The sequence below is a fragment of the Dipodomys spectabilis genome, unplaced genomic scaffold, assembly GCF_019054845.1.
Source record: "Dipodomys spectabilis isolate Male_0828 unplaced genomic scaffold, ASM1905484v1 ptg000096l, whole genome shotgun sequence".
Taxonomy (NCBI): domain Eukaryota; kingdom Metazoa; phylum Chordata; class Mammalia; order Rodentia; family Heteromyidae; genus Dipodomys; species Dipodomys spectabilis.
In genome coordinates, this window is record NW_024870773.1 from 10622950 (window position 1) to 10640948 (window position 17999).

At 41.5% G+C, this 17999-nt stretch overlaps 1 protein-coding gene across 1 annotated transcript in view; it reads left to right on the plus strand.

The window, feature by feature from the left end:
• The window catches only part of Pip4k2a (phosphatidylinositol-5-phosphate 4-kinase type 2 alpha), a 156091-nt gene that overhangs the window by 120547 nt on the left and 17545 nt on the right, over positions 1-17999 (plus strand). The window contains exons 5-6 of the mRNA XM_042686003.1: positions 27-173; positions 7007-7045. Of these exons, the coding sequence (XP_042541937.1) occupies positions 27-173; positions 7007-7045 (186 nt within the window). The remainder of the gene's footprint in view (positions 1-26; positions 174-7006; positions 7046-17999) is intronic.

Genomic DNA, 17999 nt, shown 5'->3' on the forward strand with positions numbered 1-17999 from the left:
GCTTTTTCTCTTTCTCTTCTATGCAGTATATAGTGGAATGTCATGGGATCACACTTCTTCCCCAGTTCTTGGGAATGTACCGGCTTAATGTCGATGGAGTTGAAATTTATGTGATTGTTACAAGAAATGTGTTCAGCCACCGTTTATCTGTATATAGGAAATATGACTTAAAGGTGAGATCAGTTTTATTAATTTTCACCAAGTGACTCAAGCTTGCTCATCCACATAAATGATGTAATTGATCGTATGAAATGCTTCAAGTAGGGGGTCCCAGAGCTTAAAAGTACCAGGAAGCTAGTGCATACCTCTTCTGGTTAAACAATCAATGCTGGATTTATCAAGACACCTTTATACATCAGAGATAGTGTGTCTGTTTATCCAACACTGGCTTTTTACTGGTCTCTGTTGTGGGTGCTGGTGACTGTAATGAACAAAATAGACTGACTGAACCTGTACTTGCACAGGGGCTGACATTCCACTGGGTAAAGACAGACAGTAAATAGGGTAATAAATAAGTCCTCTAGTAAGTCAGGGAAATGATATAGCCTATAGATGGAAATACAAGGGGGAGGGGGAAATATAGTTTAGGTATCAAGCAATATTTATCTGAGATGACATTAGAGCAGACCTGACTTGAAGAAGGTGATGAGCAGAGGAGGAGTAAGTACATGAGACCTCAAACCATCCATGTCAAAGACTTTGGAGTGCAAAATCCACCTCTGACAGTTCTGAAAGAAAACCAGCATATTCTGAATTCCAGCATCTCTGACTCAAGAGCAGAATGTCCAAGTTAGAGAGTTGCAAACAATATGATCTGCCTCCAAAGCAAATCCATTGAAGACCTACAGTGCTATTGGAATACTGATATGGTCATTCTTTCTACATTGTCCAGTGCTGCTTTTGAACTAAATGGCCAAGTTGAGTAGAAACCTTAGAGACTTTTTTATGGAGCACAAAAATTGGTATACTTAAAATATTCTCTGACCCCTGAAAAAATAGATGCACCTCTGGTCTATGGCAGATCATTGTGTAGTTTTTTTTATTCACAGAACTCTTTCACCCTCGTAAAAACAGGATCTTACCTGGTGCCAGGGGCTCATACCTATAATCCTAGCTACTCAGGAGGCTGAGATCTGAGCATTGCACTTTGAAGTCAGCCTGGATAGGAAAGTTTGTGAGACTCTTATGTCCAATTAGCCAACAAAAAGTTGAAATGGAGCTGTGGCTCAAGTGATAAGAGTGCTAGCCTTGAACAGAAATGCTCAGGAATAGCACCTAGATCTTGAGTTCAAGACCCAGGATTATCACATGAAAAAGAAAGGAAAATGGGAGGGGGAGAAGAAATGAAAAGAGCACCCTAAAAAGCGTTCCCTCACACTTATGGATATTTACGATATTAGAAATAATATTTATTTTATTTAAGATAATAAAAAACCATTGTGTAGGGAACTTGGCTCAAGTAGCCAACTATCTGCCTAGAAACACCATAATGTGGGGCTGGGAAGGTGGCTCAGTGGTAGAGTGCTTGCCTTGCATGCCAGAGGCCCTGGGTTCGATTCCTCAGCACCACATAAGCAAAAAGAAAAAAGCCGGAAGTGGCGCTGTGGCTCAAGTGGTAGAGCGCTAGCCTTGAGTTGAAGAGCTGAGGGACAGCGCCCAGACTGGACCCAAAAAGAAAAAGAAAAAAAAAAGAAAAACCATAATGTGTCAACATATTTTTATATAAAAGTAACTGTCAAAAGCAAAAAATTAGTGACAAATGACACTGTTTTACATTTTTGAAACTCTGTAATGGCTGAATGAACATGAGAGGGTTGAAAGTTCTGATTCTGCTGTCAGTCATGATGTCATTTGATTGAAAATCTGACCTCACACAGATGAGGTAGTTGGAAAGGGAGAAAGGTGTTTGAATAGTTTTTTCAGATTGTTGTACATATCTACCTTTGAGACTACACTAAAATGTGACCATTGGTAATTCTCAGACTTCAGTTCGTTACATTGTGGAATCTATATCAGCATTTTAGTGGAGGGGGGTTAGTTTCTGTTTTGTTTTTGTTTTTGTTTTTATGTCAGTCTTGGGGCTTTGAACTCAGAGCCTGGGAGGTATCCTTGAGCTTTTTTGCTCAAGGCTAGCACTCTACCACCTTGGCCACAACTCCACTTCCAGCTTTTTGGTGGTTAATTAGAGATAAGAGTCTCGTGATCTTTTCTGCCCAGGCTAGCTTTGAACTATGATCCTCAGAATCTAGTCTCCTGAGTAGGCAGGATTACAGGTCTGAACCACCAGCACCCAGCTACCTTTTAGTGTTTTTATTGGTCTGTTGCTCTGTTGATGCACTGGTCTGAGGGTGTGATTTTCCACTCTTCTGCTTCTCATTAGGGGCATAGTGCTTTCCTGAGGTTTGTAACTCTTCCAGATATTGACACATTGCATTATGTAGTATCAAAACATCACATTAGTATCACCACCAGTCTCATCAGGAAAGTCTCTTATGGATTGAGAAACTGACAAGCTCCCAATTCTGCTTGTACTTAAAAGCTTTTTATCATTCACTGGCAACAAATCCTATCGGTTCTTTTGTGAAATGACAGCACACAGAGCTCAAGCACGTGGCTGTGCTCATTCTTGAAGAAGGATTTGCCAATTTCTCAGATCTGAACAACTATAAGTTGTCTGTTGTTCTTTCAAGTAAAAAAGTTGGTCCTTGAAAAAGATGGCTATTTTGGCTCATAACTGCAACTGTCTCTTTGTTCTCTTTTTGGCAGTGCTGTTTGAACTCAGGGCCTTATGCATAATTATTAGGCAGGTGCTTTACCACTGAGCCACACCTCCATTTCTAATTTTTTTTTTTGAGATAAGGTCTTGTTTCCTGCCTGGGCTTGTACCTGGACTATGGGTTGCCTTTTTAAAGTTTTAATGCATAACTAAGATGACAGGTGCATGTCATCTTTTGTTGGTCCTGGAGCCTGAACTCTGAGCCTCAGCTCTTCAGCTCAAGGCTAGCGCTCTACCACTTCCAGCTTTTTCTGCTTATGTGGTGCTGAGGAATCGAACCCAGGGCCTTATGCCTGCAAGGCAAGTGCTCTACCACTGAGCCACCTTCCCAGCCCTGCCCAGCTTCTTTCTGTTGGGATGGAGTCCTGTGGATTTTTATGCTCTGGCTGGCCTGGAACTCTTTGGTCCTTCTGGAACAATCTCAGCCTTCCACATAGCTTAGAATAGAGGTGCATGCCATCATGCTCAGCTGTTAGTTGAGGTGAGGGTCTTGTAAATGTTTTGCTCAGGTTGGCTTTGAACCTCAATCCTCCTGTTCTCAGCCTCCCAAATAGCTAGGATTAAAATAACAGGATCTATTGGTACCTGGCTTCTTCTTTTTCTTTTTGGTGGCCACCATCATATTCTTCATAATTATTATTTGAGACAGGGTCTCTTTATGTAGCCAGACAGACCTCAAACGCTCAGTCTTCTTCCTTAGTCTCCTGAATAGAATAACAGCACCATGGCAGCTGCAGAAGTGGTTCTTAAGAAAAAATTCTTTCTTTATAAAATCAAGCAGAAATGTTTCATGTATACTTTCTGTACAGAATACTGAAGATGTATGCTCCAAGGTCAAAATTTAATTAAATTAACTCTAATTGCTTCCTCAAAGATATGCTCAAATCATGTTAGAGAAGTTACTTTATGTTATTGTTTTTAGTGACAAATTAGAGCTGAGCTTCCAGCAGGTTTACCATAATTATTTTTATAATATGGCTGTTAATAGCAACACAGTGAGATGACAAGGACAGAGGAGTCCTATTATAAAAGTAGTGTTGACTGCAGAGCTCTGGAAGAGCCCTCAGGATGCTGAATCAAGCTCAGAGAAATGCTGGTCTCAGGGATGATGTGATCTGGGCTGATCTCCAGGCCTTGACCTCCCTGCCTCCATAACATAGATCAAGCCAACCTGTTCTAGAACTCTCCCTGAGGAAATCCCAGCCCCACTCCAACGGCTCTTTCCTGAACTCTCTGTGGCGGTTCTCAGCACACACCGTGGAGTACTTTGGCACAGTCTGCTCTGACTGTCCCACAGCAGAGAGCCAGAGTGACATGTGCTGCTTTTGTGAACTTGTTAGCTGTGTGATTCTGCTAACGCTTTGTGAGTCTCAGTTTCCTCGTCTGTTAAAACAGGGATCATTTTACCTGAGTTTGTAGGATTGCTGAAGGATTCAATGAAAGCAATTCAGGTCCCATCTAGCATAAGGCATATGGGATCCTCTTTACTAAAAGGCAAGCATTTTTATCCTACTAATTGTTTATCCCTTCAGAATGTCTACAAGTGGGTGTCTGATAAACATATCTAGCCAGATGCTAGTGGCTCACACCTGTAGCTACTCAGGAGGCTGAGATCTGAGGATCATGGTTCAAAGCCAGCCCAGGTAGACCAATCCAAGAAACTCTTTATCTGCAGTTATCAAAAACCACAAGTGGAGATGTGACTCAAATGGTAAAGCACCAGCTAAGCCAGAGCAGATGACACTGATTCTAAGCCCCAGTACAACACCACCCCCCAAAAAACTATTTAGATGTAAACTGTACTTGCAGATTAGAAGTTATTGTTTTAATTTGCCTTGCATTTTATAATTTCATCTCCCTTTTTAGCTTGTAGGTTTAAATAATAATAATTGACTATGTTCTTGCCAAAGCTTTCGTTGAGACATATACTTGGCCTCATTTCGTGGCTCTAATTCCTAGCTTTAAGTAATCTTACTTTTCTATGTTTATTGTAATTTTTTCATTTTACATTAATGTAAACTTGGGTAAGTCTCTTTTGTTTTTACTCTAGGCAAGTGATCTACATTTACATTGATTTGAAACGTTCCTGAGAACCAGTGATAGGGTGGCTTTTATTAAAAAAGGAAAACACACAAAACAGCAGCACAGTGATCAAATGTATCAAATGGGTCCCATCACCCTTTTTTTCCCCTCCTAACTTTGGGGATATTGTTAGTAATCACTGCATAAAGAAAGGCATTCGTGGTCAACATTCAGGAATCCCAGAAAGGAGCAAAGTGGCCCCTTGCCTTGGAGTGGCTGCTATCTTCATATGGTGGGTCAGCTTTGGGCTCCTTGGGCTTGTTCCCAGGAAATTCTGAGCATGTTCACTGGGCCACCAGGACCCCCACATACCCCTCCCCATACCCCCAAGCACAAGGGATGGGGAGAACTTTGGGATTCTACCCTTCTCTTGTACGTTTCTCTAATATGAGAAGATTCTTGAGGCTGATGTTTTGGTATCTGTGCATGTTGAGCCATATGGATCTTTACTAATACCACAGCTGCTTAGTGAATACTGACAATGGTGTGAAAACGTGGCTCTCTGCAATTGGCTATGCTAGGATCTACTTCCATTTTCATTTCCAAGTCAAATCTTAAGTGCCTTAAGGATTGGCTGATTTAAGTAGTTGTGTCTTTGAGAGGTGGCCAGGTTAACAAATACCTACCTTCACTGGCTTCAGCGTAGCTCAGACCTCCTCCCTCTGCTGGGGCAGGGGGACTAGGAACTGGGCTGTGATCCTTTTCCAAGCACTTTGGTACATACCAAGGATCTGCTGGGGATATGACTTTGTGCTGGAGCATAAAGAATAAACAATGACTGTTATATTAACATATTTCAGAATCTTCTGGACCAATTTGTTTTCCACTGTTTCTTTTGAATTAAAATCTTCCACAAAAAGTTAGATCTAAATTATGAACATGTATGAAAACATATAGAGCCAAGCTCCGGTGGCTCATGCCTGTAATCCTACCTGCTCAGGAGGCTGAGATCTGGGAATCACAGACAGGAAAGTCTGTGAAACCCTTGTCTCCAGTTAACCGCTAGAAAACCAGAAGTGGTGCTGTGGCTCAAAGTGGTAGAATGCTAAACTTGAATGAAAAGCCCAGGCCCTGAATTCAAGTCCCACAACTGACAAAAAAAAATAAAACCCATACACAGGTTCATTGCATAGAGGCACAAATATATTAACTAAAGTATGGGAGATGCAGGGGAGGATTCCAATGATGTAACTCTTCTGAATAACTAACTTAAAGTTTAACAAAATAAATATCAAGAAGGTGTGTTATCGAGGTGTAGGAGGGGGGGAGATGGTTGAGGGAAAGACAGACAAATGGAGAGAGGAAGAGTAAGGCAAATATAATCATAATATTCAATGTACATATGTGAAAATGGAGCCAGGTAACTTGAGGGGAAGAATGGGCTTGGGAGAGATGGAGAATGATAGAGGTGTTGATCAAGATGCATTATACTCATAAACTGACGCGTGGGATTGAAACCCCTTTGTACAGCTACTTACAGCTCATTTGATAAAAGTAAAATAAAATCCTCCCCACAAAGGAAATTTTCTCTGCTTGAAACGAGAGTCTCCTCTACCTCCCTTTCAGCATTGGAGGTAGACTTGTCTTGCACAACCAGAATGAGGTTGGTTTTGAAAACCTCTGCAGTAGATGGCACCCTGCTGAGATCAAGGGCTGTGTTTTCTCTGTGCTCAGCATAGGGCTTGGCACAAAAGAGGTGCAGGTCCGTGCGTGTCTTTGAAGGAGTCTCCGAAGTAAAGGGGGTCAGAAAGTGCTCACAGGGGACTTGCCTAGAGTATCAGAGGAGAAACTGCCCTCACTACGTCTCACAGGGAGGAGAGAGACAGGGGTAGAGAGAAGGCACAGTCTAAGGACCGGGGCAGGCTCACATCTGGAGAGATGACATGAAGAAAGGGACATTTGATCCCCACAGCCAGCTATGACTCGCTTCCCCCCCCCCCCCACCCCGGTTCTGGCAACTGATGTAATTTTGATTCAGGATTAGTAAGCTTATTACTCAAGTGGTGCCAAGTTTTCTGATTTCTAGCAGATGGCTAGAAATTGGCCAAAGACAGGACAAGTGAGTGCAGTCTGTTCAACCAGACATATGATAAACAATGGCATTTGTGTGTGTATTTTTTTTTAAATTACGATTTCTTTGCATTTCAGGGCTCGACAGTGGCTAGAGAAGCTAGTGACAAAGAAAAGGTAAGCACCCTGGCATGCCCTCATTGAACTCTAGGCTGGCACAGTACGGTGACTTTTCCTTGCTCTATCACTGGCCCCAGTGAGAAGGGCATTTTTGAGCCAAGGAATGTCTTTCAGTTCCCTGCCTCAGATTGCTGACATGGCTGGAGAATGTGAATAGATACAAAGAGACTTGAGGAGGAGAATGGACAGAACTCAGAGATGGGATCAGGAAGTCACTAGAGCCAGGGCGTGTAGATGGAAGGTTCTGGATGATAGCTACATTTCTTGGGCCGTTGGCTAGGGGTTCATTGCACTCAGTGACATAGGAAACAATGGAAAGAGTAGTTTGGGATGCAGGTGTGACCACACCAGCGTGGTGACAGATGTGTCCTGGAGACATCAGTTGTTGAACACAGAGGGTTCTGGAAAAAATATGTTTAGACATCACCCCCCAACACACACACACACACACACACCTTCTAGAATGATGATCAGCAGGCAGAGCAGTGTATGATGTGACCCAGGGAGAAAGCGGAGAAGCATGTCCAGCAGCACAGATCGGAAGAGTGTCACTGTGGGAGGAGAGGTCAGACAGTGTCCTGCAGCAGGTTAGCCAGAGCTAAGTGCTGAGCATGACAATCTGGACTCTTTGCTCCAATACTTCTTGGGACATCCACAGAAAGGGAGCATTTTGCCAAGCATTGTAGGAAACACCTGGGGAACAAAACCAACACTGTCTGTAGAGCCTCGTGGACACCCATGCTAGACACCAGAGGAAGAGAGCTTTCCAAGAGCCAGTACTGCCTCAAGGCCAAGTAGGCTGAGGACTATTGTCCTGTGGAGTGAACAACAGGGAAATCCCTGGGGACCTGGTCCCTGAGGACAAGGAGGACCGAAGCCATATGGGGTTGGGTAAAGAAAGAGGAGAAAAAAGAAACCACAAGTCTTTCTCTGACCGTGTGTGTGGGGTGTGTGTGGGGTGTGTGTGGGGTGTGTGTGTGTGTGTGTGTGTGTGTGTGTGTGTGTGTGTGTGTGTGTGTGTGTGTGTGTGTGTGTTTCGTCTTTCAGCTTCGGACTATACATTTCATTATTATCTTCAAGCAGTTGTACAAAGGAGTTGCCACTGAACAAAACAGTTCCTTTTTTTTTGACCGTGTAGTAGCGAATGTATATTTTTACACTTCAGCCTCTGTGTAAGCCACCTGACATTCCAGCATTAGCCCTGAGAAGCAGTGACAATGACTGCCCATTTCCAGTAAACTTTTCTTCCCATGAGAAAATATCTTTAAAGAGCCTCATGTGCGCTCCTCCACAGTCCTACAGTGAGACCCAGTAGGGAGATAGATGCACCTACTCCACTTGATTGCTGTTTTGTTCTTTGTTTCTCATTGGACTACTGCCAGCAACATCCTTTTCCTCACTTGGTTTGGATTTCTTCAGGTTTAATCCACACTCCAGTGACAGTTGTGACTATTGGCTTGCTGGCTGTCAGAGCCTGAATGGTCAAACAAGGATGTGTAAGAGTGCTACTCACAAATGCATCGACAAGCTGTAGCTGCGATGTGTCTTTTGAAGCAGTAGGCACAGTTCATCCTATGGGTGATCCATCCATAGCATCACCTGCTTTCTAGAACAAACCCTCTTAACCCCTCCCTCCCTTAATAGTTCCACTGCCGTCCTTGCCAAACACATTCAGCTCTTGTACATGCTCTACTTTGATATAGGTTTCTGTAAGATACAAGTATAGAATTTGTTTAAACGGACACTCTCCTGAAGTCTGTGAAGCTGCTTTCTCCCACATCTAACAGGACTGCCTTCCCACTGAATTCAGCTGCAGTTTTCCCAGAAGCCTCACAGAGCTGGTGGCAGAGGAGAAAACCTTACCTTGACCTGGGTTTTATGTATCGTTAGTGTGAATGTGCTGGGAACTATCAAGCTAGGTAATAATAACTGACATTTGTTGAGCACAAACTATATGCCAGACACTCTTCAATTGTCTGTGACTGTGGACACATAGCACTTAAAACCATCAGAGGATATGGAGGCAATGGTTACTTCCTTTGTGTAGATGGAGTTCTTTCACAGATGGATCAGTAACTTGTCTACAGTCCCAGAGTTAGGAGATGATAGGGCTAAAGGTCAAAGCCAGGTGCTCCAGCACCAGAGGCTTCATTTCTAACCACTGTGCTGTACTGCCTTCCAGATGCTTGGTGCTCCTTCTCCCTCCCACGTCCTCCTTTTCTTTCCTACTCCCTTTCTACTTTCTTTTAAGGACATATAAAAAGTTCATATTGAGGCTTGGATGGTAGTACATTCCTGTAAGTTCAGCACTCAGGAGGTGGAGACAGGAAGATCCTGAATTTGAGGCTAGGTTCTAGGCCTTAGCACAATCTTGTCTCAAAAACAAGAACAAGTTTTTTTTTTTAATCATCTCAATTCATTAATCATGAAAATGAGGAAACATTTACTACAGTCACAGAAATGCTGTGTTGAGTTTTTAAAAAGCAATTAAACTATTTCGTTTCATACCATGTGGGCAAAATGACCCATTTGTATTTCTTCCATTTGAGCTGTCTGAGCATTTTCTACATTTCAAGGGTATGTTTTGGGCACATTTCGTACACACAGTCTTTGCCTCTGTGTATTACACTGTGAAAACATTAAAATTGTCATCACTGCTACCGTAAGGGAGGGCTTGGTTCTTACCTGAGGACTTGGAGATTTTTGAAAGCTCATCTTTTAGAAGAGCTAAAAGCCACCCCTGTGAAGGGGGCGAAAATAACTATCAGGTATGAAATGTATAAGTAATAAAAAAAAAAAAAACTGATTGTCAATGAAGAGAGGATGTAATATCTGCTCTCTCCTGCAGGAGAGCTTGTGTATCATCTGTAAACACTTATAAACTGGAATAGATTAAATAAATTGGATTCATGAAGCAGAGCTCTTGAAACACATTGAGTTTTAAGCTACCAGGTTTCTTTGCTTTCCTTTTCCTGCCAACTTTTTCATGACCAGTTTTGACTCTTCCAAAAGAGCGGAGCATTCTTTGTCTCCACAAAGAAAGCTATAAATGCTATCAGAAGGATGACTGCTACCTCTACTTTGAAATGCTTGGAGAACACTAAAAATACTCATCCTCCTCCATTTTAGCCTTTTAGAAATAAGGCAAGTGATGTGCAAGAAAAGTATTTCCATTTCAATCACAGTGTAAGACACATTTCAGGAAGAATTGCCACTGACACGGCTTAACTATTCACCTCCATGCTTTCTCTTCTTTGATTTTCTTTTATTGGAGCCATTATTTAATTCTCCATACATTTAACTTGTTGATGACAAGTTTTGAAACTGTCATTTCAAATATTTAGTGATATAGGTGCAGACAGGTCCCATCCCCCAGATTTCATTCTTGACACATAATTAGCATGATTTGCATTAGCATAATATCCTAACAATAATGGAATCGCTTTCATGGCAACAAGTATCAGAACATGCATGTACAGATGTCTTGAAATTTTTTTTTTAAAAAAAGAGCAGAAGAGTGCTTTCCTTTTTTTTTTTTTTTTTAAACCATTGTCAAATGCTGACAGCTGCTATGACTTGTTTTATTCCTTAATTCTTTGCTTTTTTAATGGAAGGGCATCTTCCATTCATGGCTCCAGCAGTTTCGGCTTCTCTAAATGAGACAGAGAAATGCGAATCTCCCTGGTGGTCGATCTTTTCACAGCTGCACAGCAATTCCAGTGTGACATCAAATTAGTAATTATAGCTGAGCGGACTGCTTTTTACAAATGACAGTCTTAGCATGCCGCCAGCTAGCAAGCTACTCAGCAGGGAATCAGGGCAAGTAAAAGAAAACATAACTGCACTCACTTGATCTCTGGGGGATTTGACCTGACTCTAAAAAAAAGAGAGAGAGAAAGAGTGTGTGTGTCCTGGGGATTTACACAAATATGCATTTTGTACATCATTCTGCACAGTTCTTCTCCAAACGCATGTCTGATTTTATTAGGTAAAAGAAAGTCTGTATAATGGAGTCGTAGGGTCACAATAAGGAAATAAGGAATACAGCCATGAGTTCTCTCTAGGACCCATGAAAGAAAACAGCTGCCCTACAATTGGCATTTGTGTAACTATATTGGCAATAATCACCATTGACACTTTGACGATGGGCTACAAAAAGCTGTCTTGTAGATTCTTAGGCATTGTGAATTGTACTGGCAATTAAGAGGCTGGCTTGTCTGCAGACATTTTACCTATTACTGAAGGTTCGAGAAAATCCATCATTAATACCACCTTTGTATCTTTTTTTTTTTTAATGCTTTCCTAAAGCAGTTTTCTGCATTTATTTCATGATCTTTAAATTGTCGTGAATTCTAATGAATGACCACCTCTAGGTGGTCCTTTGGATTGCAAAAACACATCCATGTTTTCCTAAAATCTCTCTTCAGCCCTTCCTTAGAAAGGGCCTTCCAAGCCAGGTGGTGGTGGTTCATACCTGTAATGTAGCTATCTGGAGGTTAGGATCTAAGAAGTGCAGTTCAAAGCCACTGGACAGAAAAGCACACAAGATTCTTCTTTCCAATTAACCAGCAAAGAGCCAGAAGTGGAGATGTGATTCAAGTGAGAAAGTATCAGACTAGGAGCAAGAAGCCATGTGGGAGAACCAGGCCCTAAGTTCAAGCCCCAATACCAAAATGAGAGAGAGGGAGGGAGGGCTGTTATCACTGAAAAAACTATATCACTGATCCACATCCCCAACTTCAGCCCCAGTTCTTAAAGGCAGCAACAGTAACTCCTGTTTTATAGTCCAGAGATGTTTTATGAAAGGAGAGGAGGTTGGGGGCGCGGGGGCAGGGGGTGGGGGAGGCAGGTAGGTACTGGAGTCAAGGAATCAGAAGAAAGGGGAATGCCATTATTGGAAGTAAAGGGGCTGGAGTTCAATCATTTGTAAGGCTAATGGACTTGTTTGTTTCCTTGGTTCTTACACCTTAGTGTTTGTGAGAATCTTGTTCCGATCATGCCTGGACTCCAGAAATTCTTTTCAGAAGTTGACCTCACTTAGAGAAGTCCTGGACTGGACAATCATTAAAATTTTATCTGTTCTGTGGATAGGTAAGGGTGGGGTAGGGGTGCTGCTACTGATAGAAAAGCATCCTGAGCCATTCTGGCAGCAGTGTCTAAGCAAGTGGAAAGAACGCTATATGTAAACCACTAGGGTATTCTGGGAAGTGATCTTTTTGTTTATGATTCGGCTTTTGGCGGTACTGGGGATCAAACCCAGTCTCGTGCATGCTGTATAAGCACACAAGCACTCTGCTACACAGCCCAGAAGTGGGAGGGTTTGTTTTATTTTGTCCTTTTGCTTTAATCCCTTTGAAATTTTTTTCCTGGCTGGTAAGCCTGGCATGAGAGAAAAAGAGAAGATCTCATGCAATGATTCTTGTGATTATTTTCCAAATTCTCCCTCAGATGAGAGCCTTAAAGTCCTCAAGCTTCTTCAACTTACTGCCTCAGAGTCATGCAGAAACTCAATCTCCTTAATTTTTATTCCACTGAAATGAACTCAGACTTTCACAAGCATACCTGGGAGGTGGCCGGAGGCTGGGAGGAGAGCTACTAGACATGTGGGAAATTGTGTGTTTTTTTTAAGCTAAGAGCTCATATAATTCTAGAAAAAAAAAATAGGATCAAGAGAAGACATTTAAAGCTTAGAATATGGCCTGAATTTAAGCCAACTTTCTGCAGGCAGATAATTCTTGTAAAATAATCATGTTTGCTAAGTCTTAAACCAAAAACAACAGGACTCAGCAAACTTCTTGAATTTTCAGCTTTTTCCATTTTGATGATTACTGTAGACATCCAGGCAGCAGAGTCTTCTGATTGGGTTGGAACAAACCGATTTTGAAGGTGCCATTTTGTAGGCCTGGCAGACGCTCAAACTATGACCATCACAGCTTGTGGAAGAAGGCCAAACTGTCCTCTTTGACATAGCCACTTAGAGTTATACTCATAAAGGTATGACTATTAGGGAAAAAAACTAAAATTCTTTTTTTTTTTTTTAACATACTGGCTAAGGAATTTTAGAGAAAACAACTAACAGCTGGGCCTCAGCACCCTTAACAACTCTAAATGGAAAACTGAGAGCTTATCCAGTGTGTTGTGGCTCTATTTCAGTAGTAGGTTCAGTAGAATATTTTCTTTCTGCCAGACTTGAAATTAAAATGATGCAACTTTGGGATCCAATGCTGGCCCAAAATGCCTGCATTCTCATGGCTTTTATTGTGGAAGTTAGAAGTTGGTAATGGGTCATTTCCCAAGCCAAGAACTGGGACGGTCATCGCATATATTGTATGATCTTTTGCCAACAGACACCTGTTACCCATGCTACTTCTTTGTCAACTTTATCCACGTTCACTAATTTGCCTTTCCATGTATCGAATTTGTGGCTTAGCTGCTTTGGGAAAGCAGAACCGATTCTATTATAAATCTCTAGCGTCTCTTATTACGCCCAAATTGATAACACACATATATAAGGATTACCTAAGGATCTCTCCCTCCCAGAAATACTTCTAATGTATAGATTTCCAATTTTATCCACTATGACTTTTATGAAGTTCTTTGGGCAGGCATACTGAGAGGAATTTTATCCTGTCTCACCAAGTCCTTTAATTTAGGTCAACTTGGATTAACAAACAAAATGGGGACCCGGGTAGTCCCTGCCATAAGACAATAGTCTTTATTTTTCAAGTGTGTTCAACTTGTTGTGTCACAGAAAGAGCCCATCAAAGGGATGCTGGACAGCAGTCTTTGACATCAAGGATTACAATTAGATTTATTAAAAAAAAAAAGGGGGGGGGGTTGCCAAATGAGCACATCGAAGAAAAATTCATTTAGTTCTGCCATGTAAGTCCTTTAATCACAGAGTGCTCTGATATGTATTATCCTTGGCATTGAAACCTTCTGGTGCCAAAATCCTGTTTGCATTAAATACTCAAGTGTGACCGGGTTCATTTCATCTTCCCAGTGAGGCTTCCTTGCAAAAACAGAAGTTGGCTCTGAATTCCACCCATGTGGGCTCTCCATGTGGAAAAAGAAGTTGTTTGTTTTGTTTTATTTTTGTTTTTGTTTTTGTTTTGCTTTCCCAGAGTTAATGGTCATTTAGAAGAACACAGTTGTCCCTTTGGGTGTATAGAATGATAGTAAAATTCAGTGCCATTTTTGGTTTGAGTTCTGTGTATTTAAAGTAAATGTTTCTGACTGTAGATACAGATTTAAGCTTTGTTAAATGATTTTTAATTTTTTTGTGGTCTAAAAGATAATTCAATTTTTAAATCTTGCCAGATATCTGTATGATTTCAGGTTTTATTACTAAAGTAGCCTTGCACCCTAAATTTCATACAAATGATAGCTGTTTTTATAGCTAATCGCAGAAATAAGCATATAATCACACTCCTATTTAAAAGAAATGCATTCAGACCATTTCACTAACCATATTTGTTTATTGTTTATTGGTAGAGATTGCAAAAAAAATGTATAGTAGCTAGAAAATTCTAAGTACAAAAGGGCAAAGCAGTAACTATTTTAACATTTAAACAGAAATTGGTGAATTCTGGCTTTTTATCTTCTTTCCTTGCAGTTTTTCTGAGCAGCAAGCAGCCTCATGTCTGCTTCCATGCGATTCTGAAATTTCTCTCTGGTACATCACCTTCCCATGGGTCTTTGTCTACTGAGCTGTCCATGGAGACCTGTGGTCGCATCTAAAAATGAGAACACTAGCCTTTGTCACTGCTTTGAATATTTGTACATCTTAAACTGCTGACCAAATCTGTCCTTGGGGAACATGTATAACTTTTATTGATCCATGGGGAATTACCAGTAACTGCATAAGCAGGGGCTTTTACACAGTTAAAGGATTATCCATGTGCTGTTTCTTCAAGCTGTTTGTCTTTCCATTATACATAAACCTTTCTGACCAGGAATAATATTGTTATATATTGCATGTTTCTTGCACTGAAGAATATATACTTACTTAGAGACAGTTTGTAATTTTTTAAGGAATTTTGTCTTCTTTAACTGAAGCCAAAAACTTGTCAGAAATATTTACAACTAGGCACCAATGGCTCACACCTGTAATCCTAACTATTCAGGAGGCTGAGACCTGAGGACCACACAGTTTAAAGCCGGTCTAGGCAGGAAATGCTATTAAGACTCTTCTCTCCAATTAAGCACCCAAAATCTGAAAATAGAGCTGTGACTCAAGTGGTAGAACATCAGCTTTGAGCAAAATTAAGGGACAGTGCCTAGGTCCTGAATTTAAGCCCTAGTATCAGCATGCATACACACACACACACACTTATAACAAAATTAGTTTTCCCTTACAGCTCATAGTAAGTTAAAAGCTAGGGAGTTTTCTGCTCACTGAGACTGAATTCATGACTCCTCCTATGTCTCAGTTATTTTTTCTAAGATTCCAGTTCACAGATTTTTGCTTCAGGTCAGCAAAATAACACTAAATTACCCACTACTATAATGTACTCACTGAGAAAAACTAAGAAAATTAAGACAAAAGTCAACAAATTTCTATTTCGGCCATATATATATATGTGCGTGCGTGCGTGCGTGCGTGCGTGTGTGTGTGTGTGTGTGTGTGTGTGTGTGTGTGTGTCATTAAATTTGATTCCATGTATTTAATAAATACCAAATTTTACATACTTTATTACTGCAAGAAGTTTACATGTCCTATTTTTATTATACAACCATATTTTCATCTTTTTTTTTTTTTTTTTGTCGGTCGTGGGGCCTGAACTCTGAGCCTGGGTGCTGTCCCTCAGCTCTTCAGCTCAAGGCTAGCACTCTACCACTTGAGCCACAGCACCACTTCTGGCTTTTACTGCTTATGTGGTACTGAGGAATCGAACCCAAGATCTCATGCATGCAACGCAAGCACTCTACCACTGAGCCACCTTCCCAGCTCGCATATTTTATTCTTAATTGCCGCAAACCTCTGTGCATTGGTTATTTTGAAGGTCGGGTCTTGCTTTCTGCCCAGGCCAACCGTGAGCTGTGATCCTCCTACTTGTGTTTCCTTGCATCGCTGTGGGTGACAGGTGTGTGTCACCATACCCAGTCATTGAGTGAGATCGATTCCCTGGAACTTTTATGGCCAGCCTGGCCATAAATCTTCAATCTCAGTCCTCAGTCTCTGTCTCCCATGTAATTAGGATTACAGGCTTGAGCCACCATGCCTGGTCTTTGTGGGCAGTTTTACATTGAGAGTTTAAAGCCATTAACTTAGAAGTAGTAAGGTTTTCCTGGGTATGAATTTGTGTCATGTAACTTAATCTTGATCATCTAGTTCTTGGGGGGTAAGGGGAATGAATAGTTTTTTTAAGAAAATATTTCGAATGCAGTCAAGTTTCTCAAGATGCCATACCAGTCTTGAATCCAATGGAACCCTTACATCAGCGATAACGATGATGGAGCTTGTGGTATTTATTGATGGTGATGCTAGTGATAATGATGATGGTGGTAGTGACTAATGGTGGCTGTGATTATTGTGGTAGTGTCCAGGTAATGGTGGTGGTGGTGGTGATACTGGTGGTGATAATGGTGGTGGAAATGGTGGTAGTTATAGTGATGGTGGTATTTATAACGTGCAGTGATGGTGATTGCGGTAGTGCTGAATGGTATAAATTAACGGTGGTGATGGTGGTCGTAGTGGTGGTTGAATTATCAGCGTACATTTCCCTTTGGCAGAAGGACTAAAAGTCTGGCTGCCTGAGTTTTCATCTCAGCTCCTCAGTTGTCAGTGTGTGGGGCTGTAGTTAGGCTGAATTATTTTCATTCCGTGTGCTATGAGATGTGGGAAAGGGTGATGGTTAGCATTGTTTCGAAGAGTTAAGGGAATGATGGGTACAAATGGCTCATGCAGTACTTAACATTATAAGTACTTGAACTACAGCTGCTACGGTGGTGTGGGTATTTTCCCCAGTTCTTCACTTAGGAGACAGCCGAGAGAGATCTCGAACTGGTCCCAGGTCCCTGGCAAGTAAGAGGTAGATGCAGGGCTGGAACTGGAGATTCATGGCCCCCAGCTCTGAGGCTGTAAGCCCAGTCTTAGGGCAAACATGTGGGAGGTGGGTGTTTGTCAGATTGCTCTCCCACAGCTGCCCTGGGAAGGACCTATCTTTGCCTCTTGAGCCTTTCAATAAGCCCTTAAGTCTTTTAACCAATCCGCTTTCCCTTTTCTGAACTTGATCCAATCTAAATACATCCCTAGTGCCTATGAAACTTGCAAGTAGGCTTACAACACAGTACGGGGTGTTCAGAGTTTTATGAGGTGGATTAGACTTTTCCTGTCATGTGAGATGATTCTGCTGGGGCGAACCTGAAATGATCTTCATCTTCATTAAAGTGACCTTCATTGCAAACACTATTAATGTGTCTGTGGTCTGTCATCTCCGTCTTCATGATTCTCAAATTCACCCAAAATAACAACAAAAAAATTTCTCTCTCATCTTTTCTTCCATGTACAAAATGAATTTATATTTGTTGATTTAGTGGTGGTAGTGTTGAGGGTTAAACTCAAGGCCTTCTGCTTGCTACACAAGCACTCTACCCCTTGAGCCACACTCCCAGCTTTTTTTTTTTTTTTACTTTGGTTGCACGTTTTTGCCTGGTGCTGACCTCAGATTGTGATTCTCTTAGTTATCCCTCACATGTAGCTTGGCCCATAGGCATGAACAACCATCCTGGCTTGTTGATTGAAATGAAGTGTCAGTAACCGGCTGGCTACAAACTTCAATCCTCCCAATCTCCTTCTGTCGAGTAGCTGAGATTACAAGGCTAGTACCACCACACTCAGCCTGAGGCAACTCTTTAATCCTTACTCACCCAGTACCAAAACAGTTATACAGAAATATCCAAAATGTCTGCCTGGACCATCTCAGTCTTGTCTGTGGCTCCTTTGTTT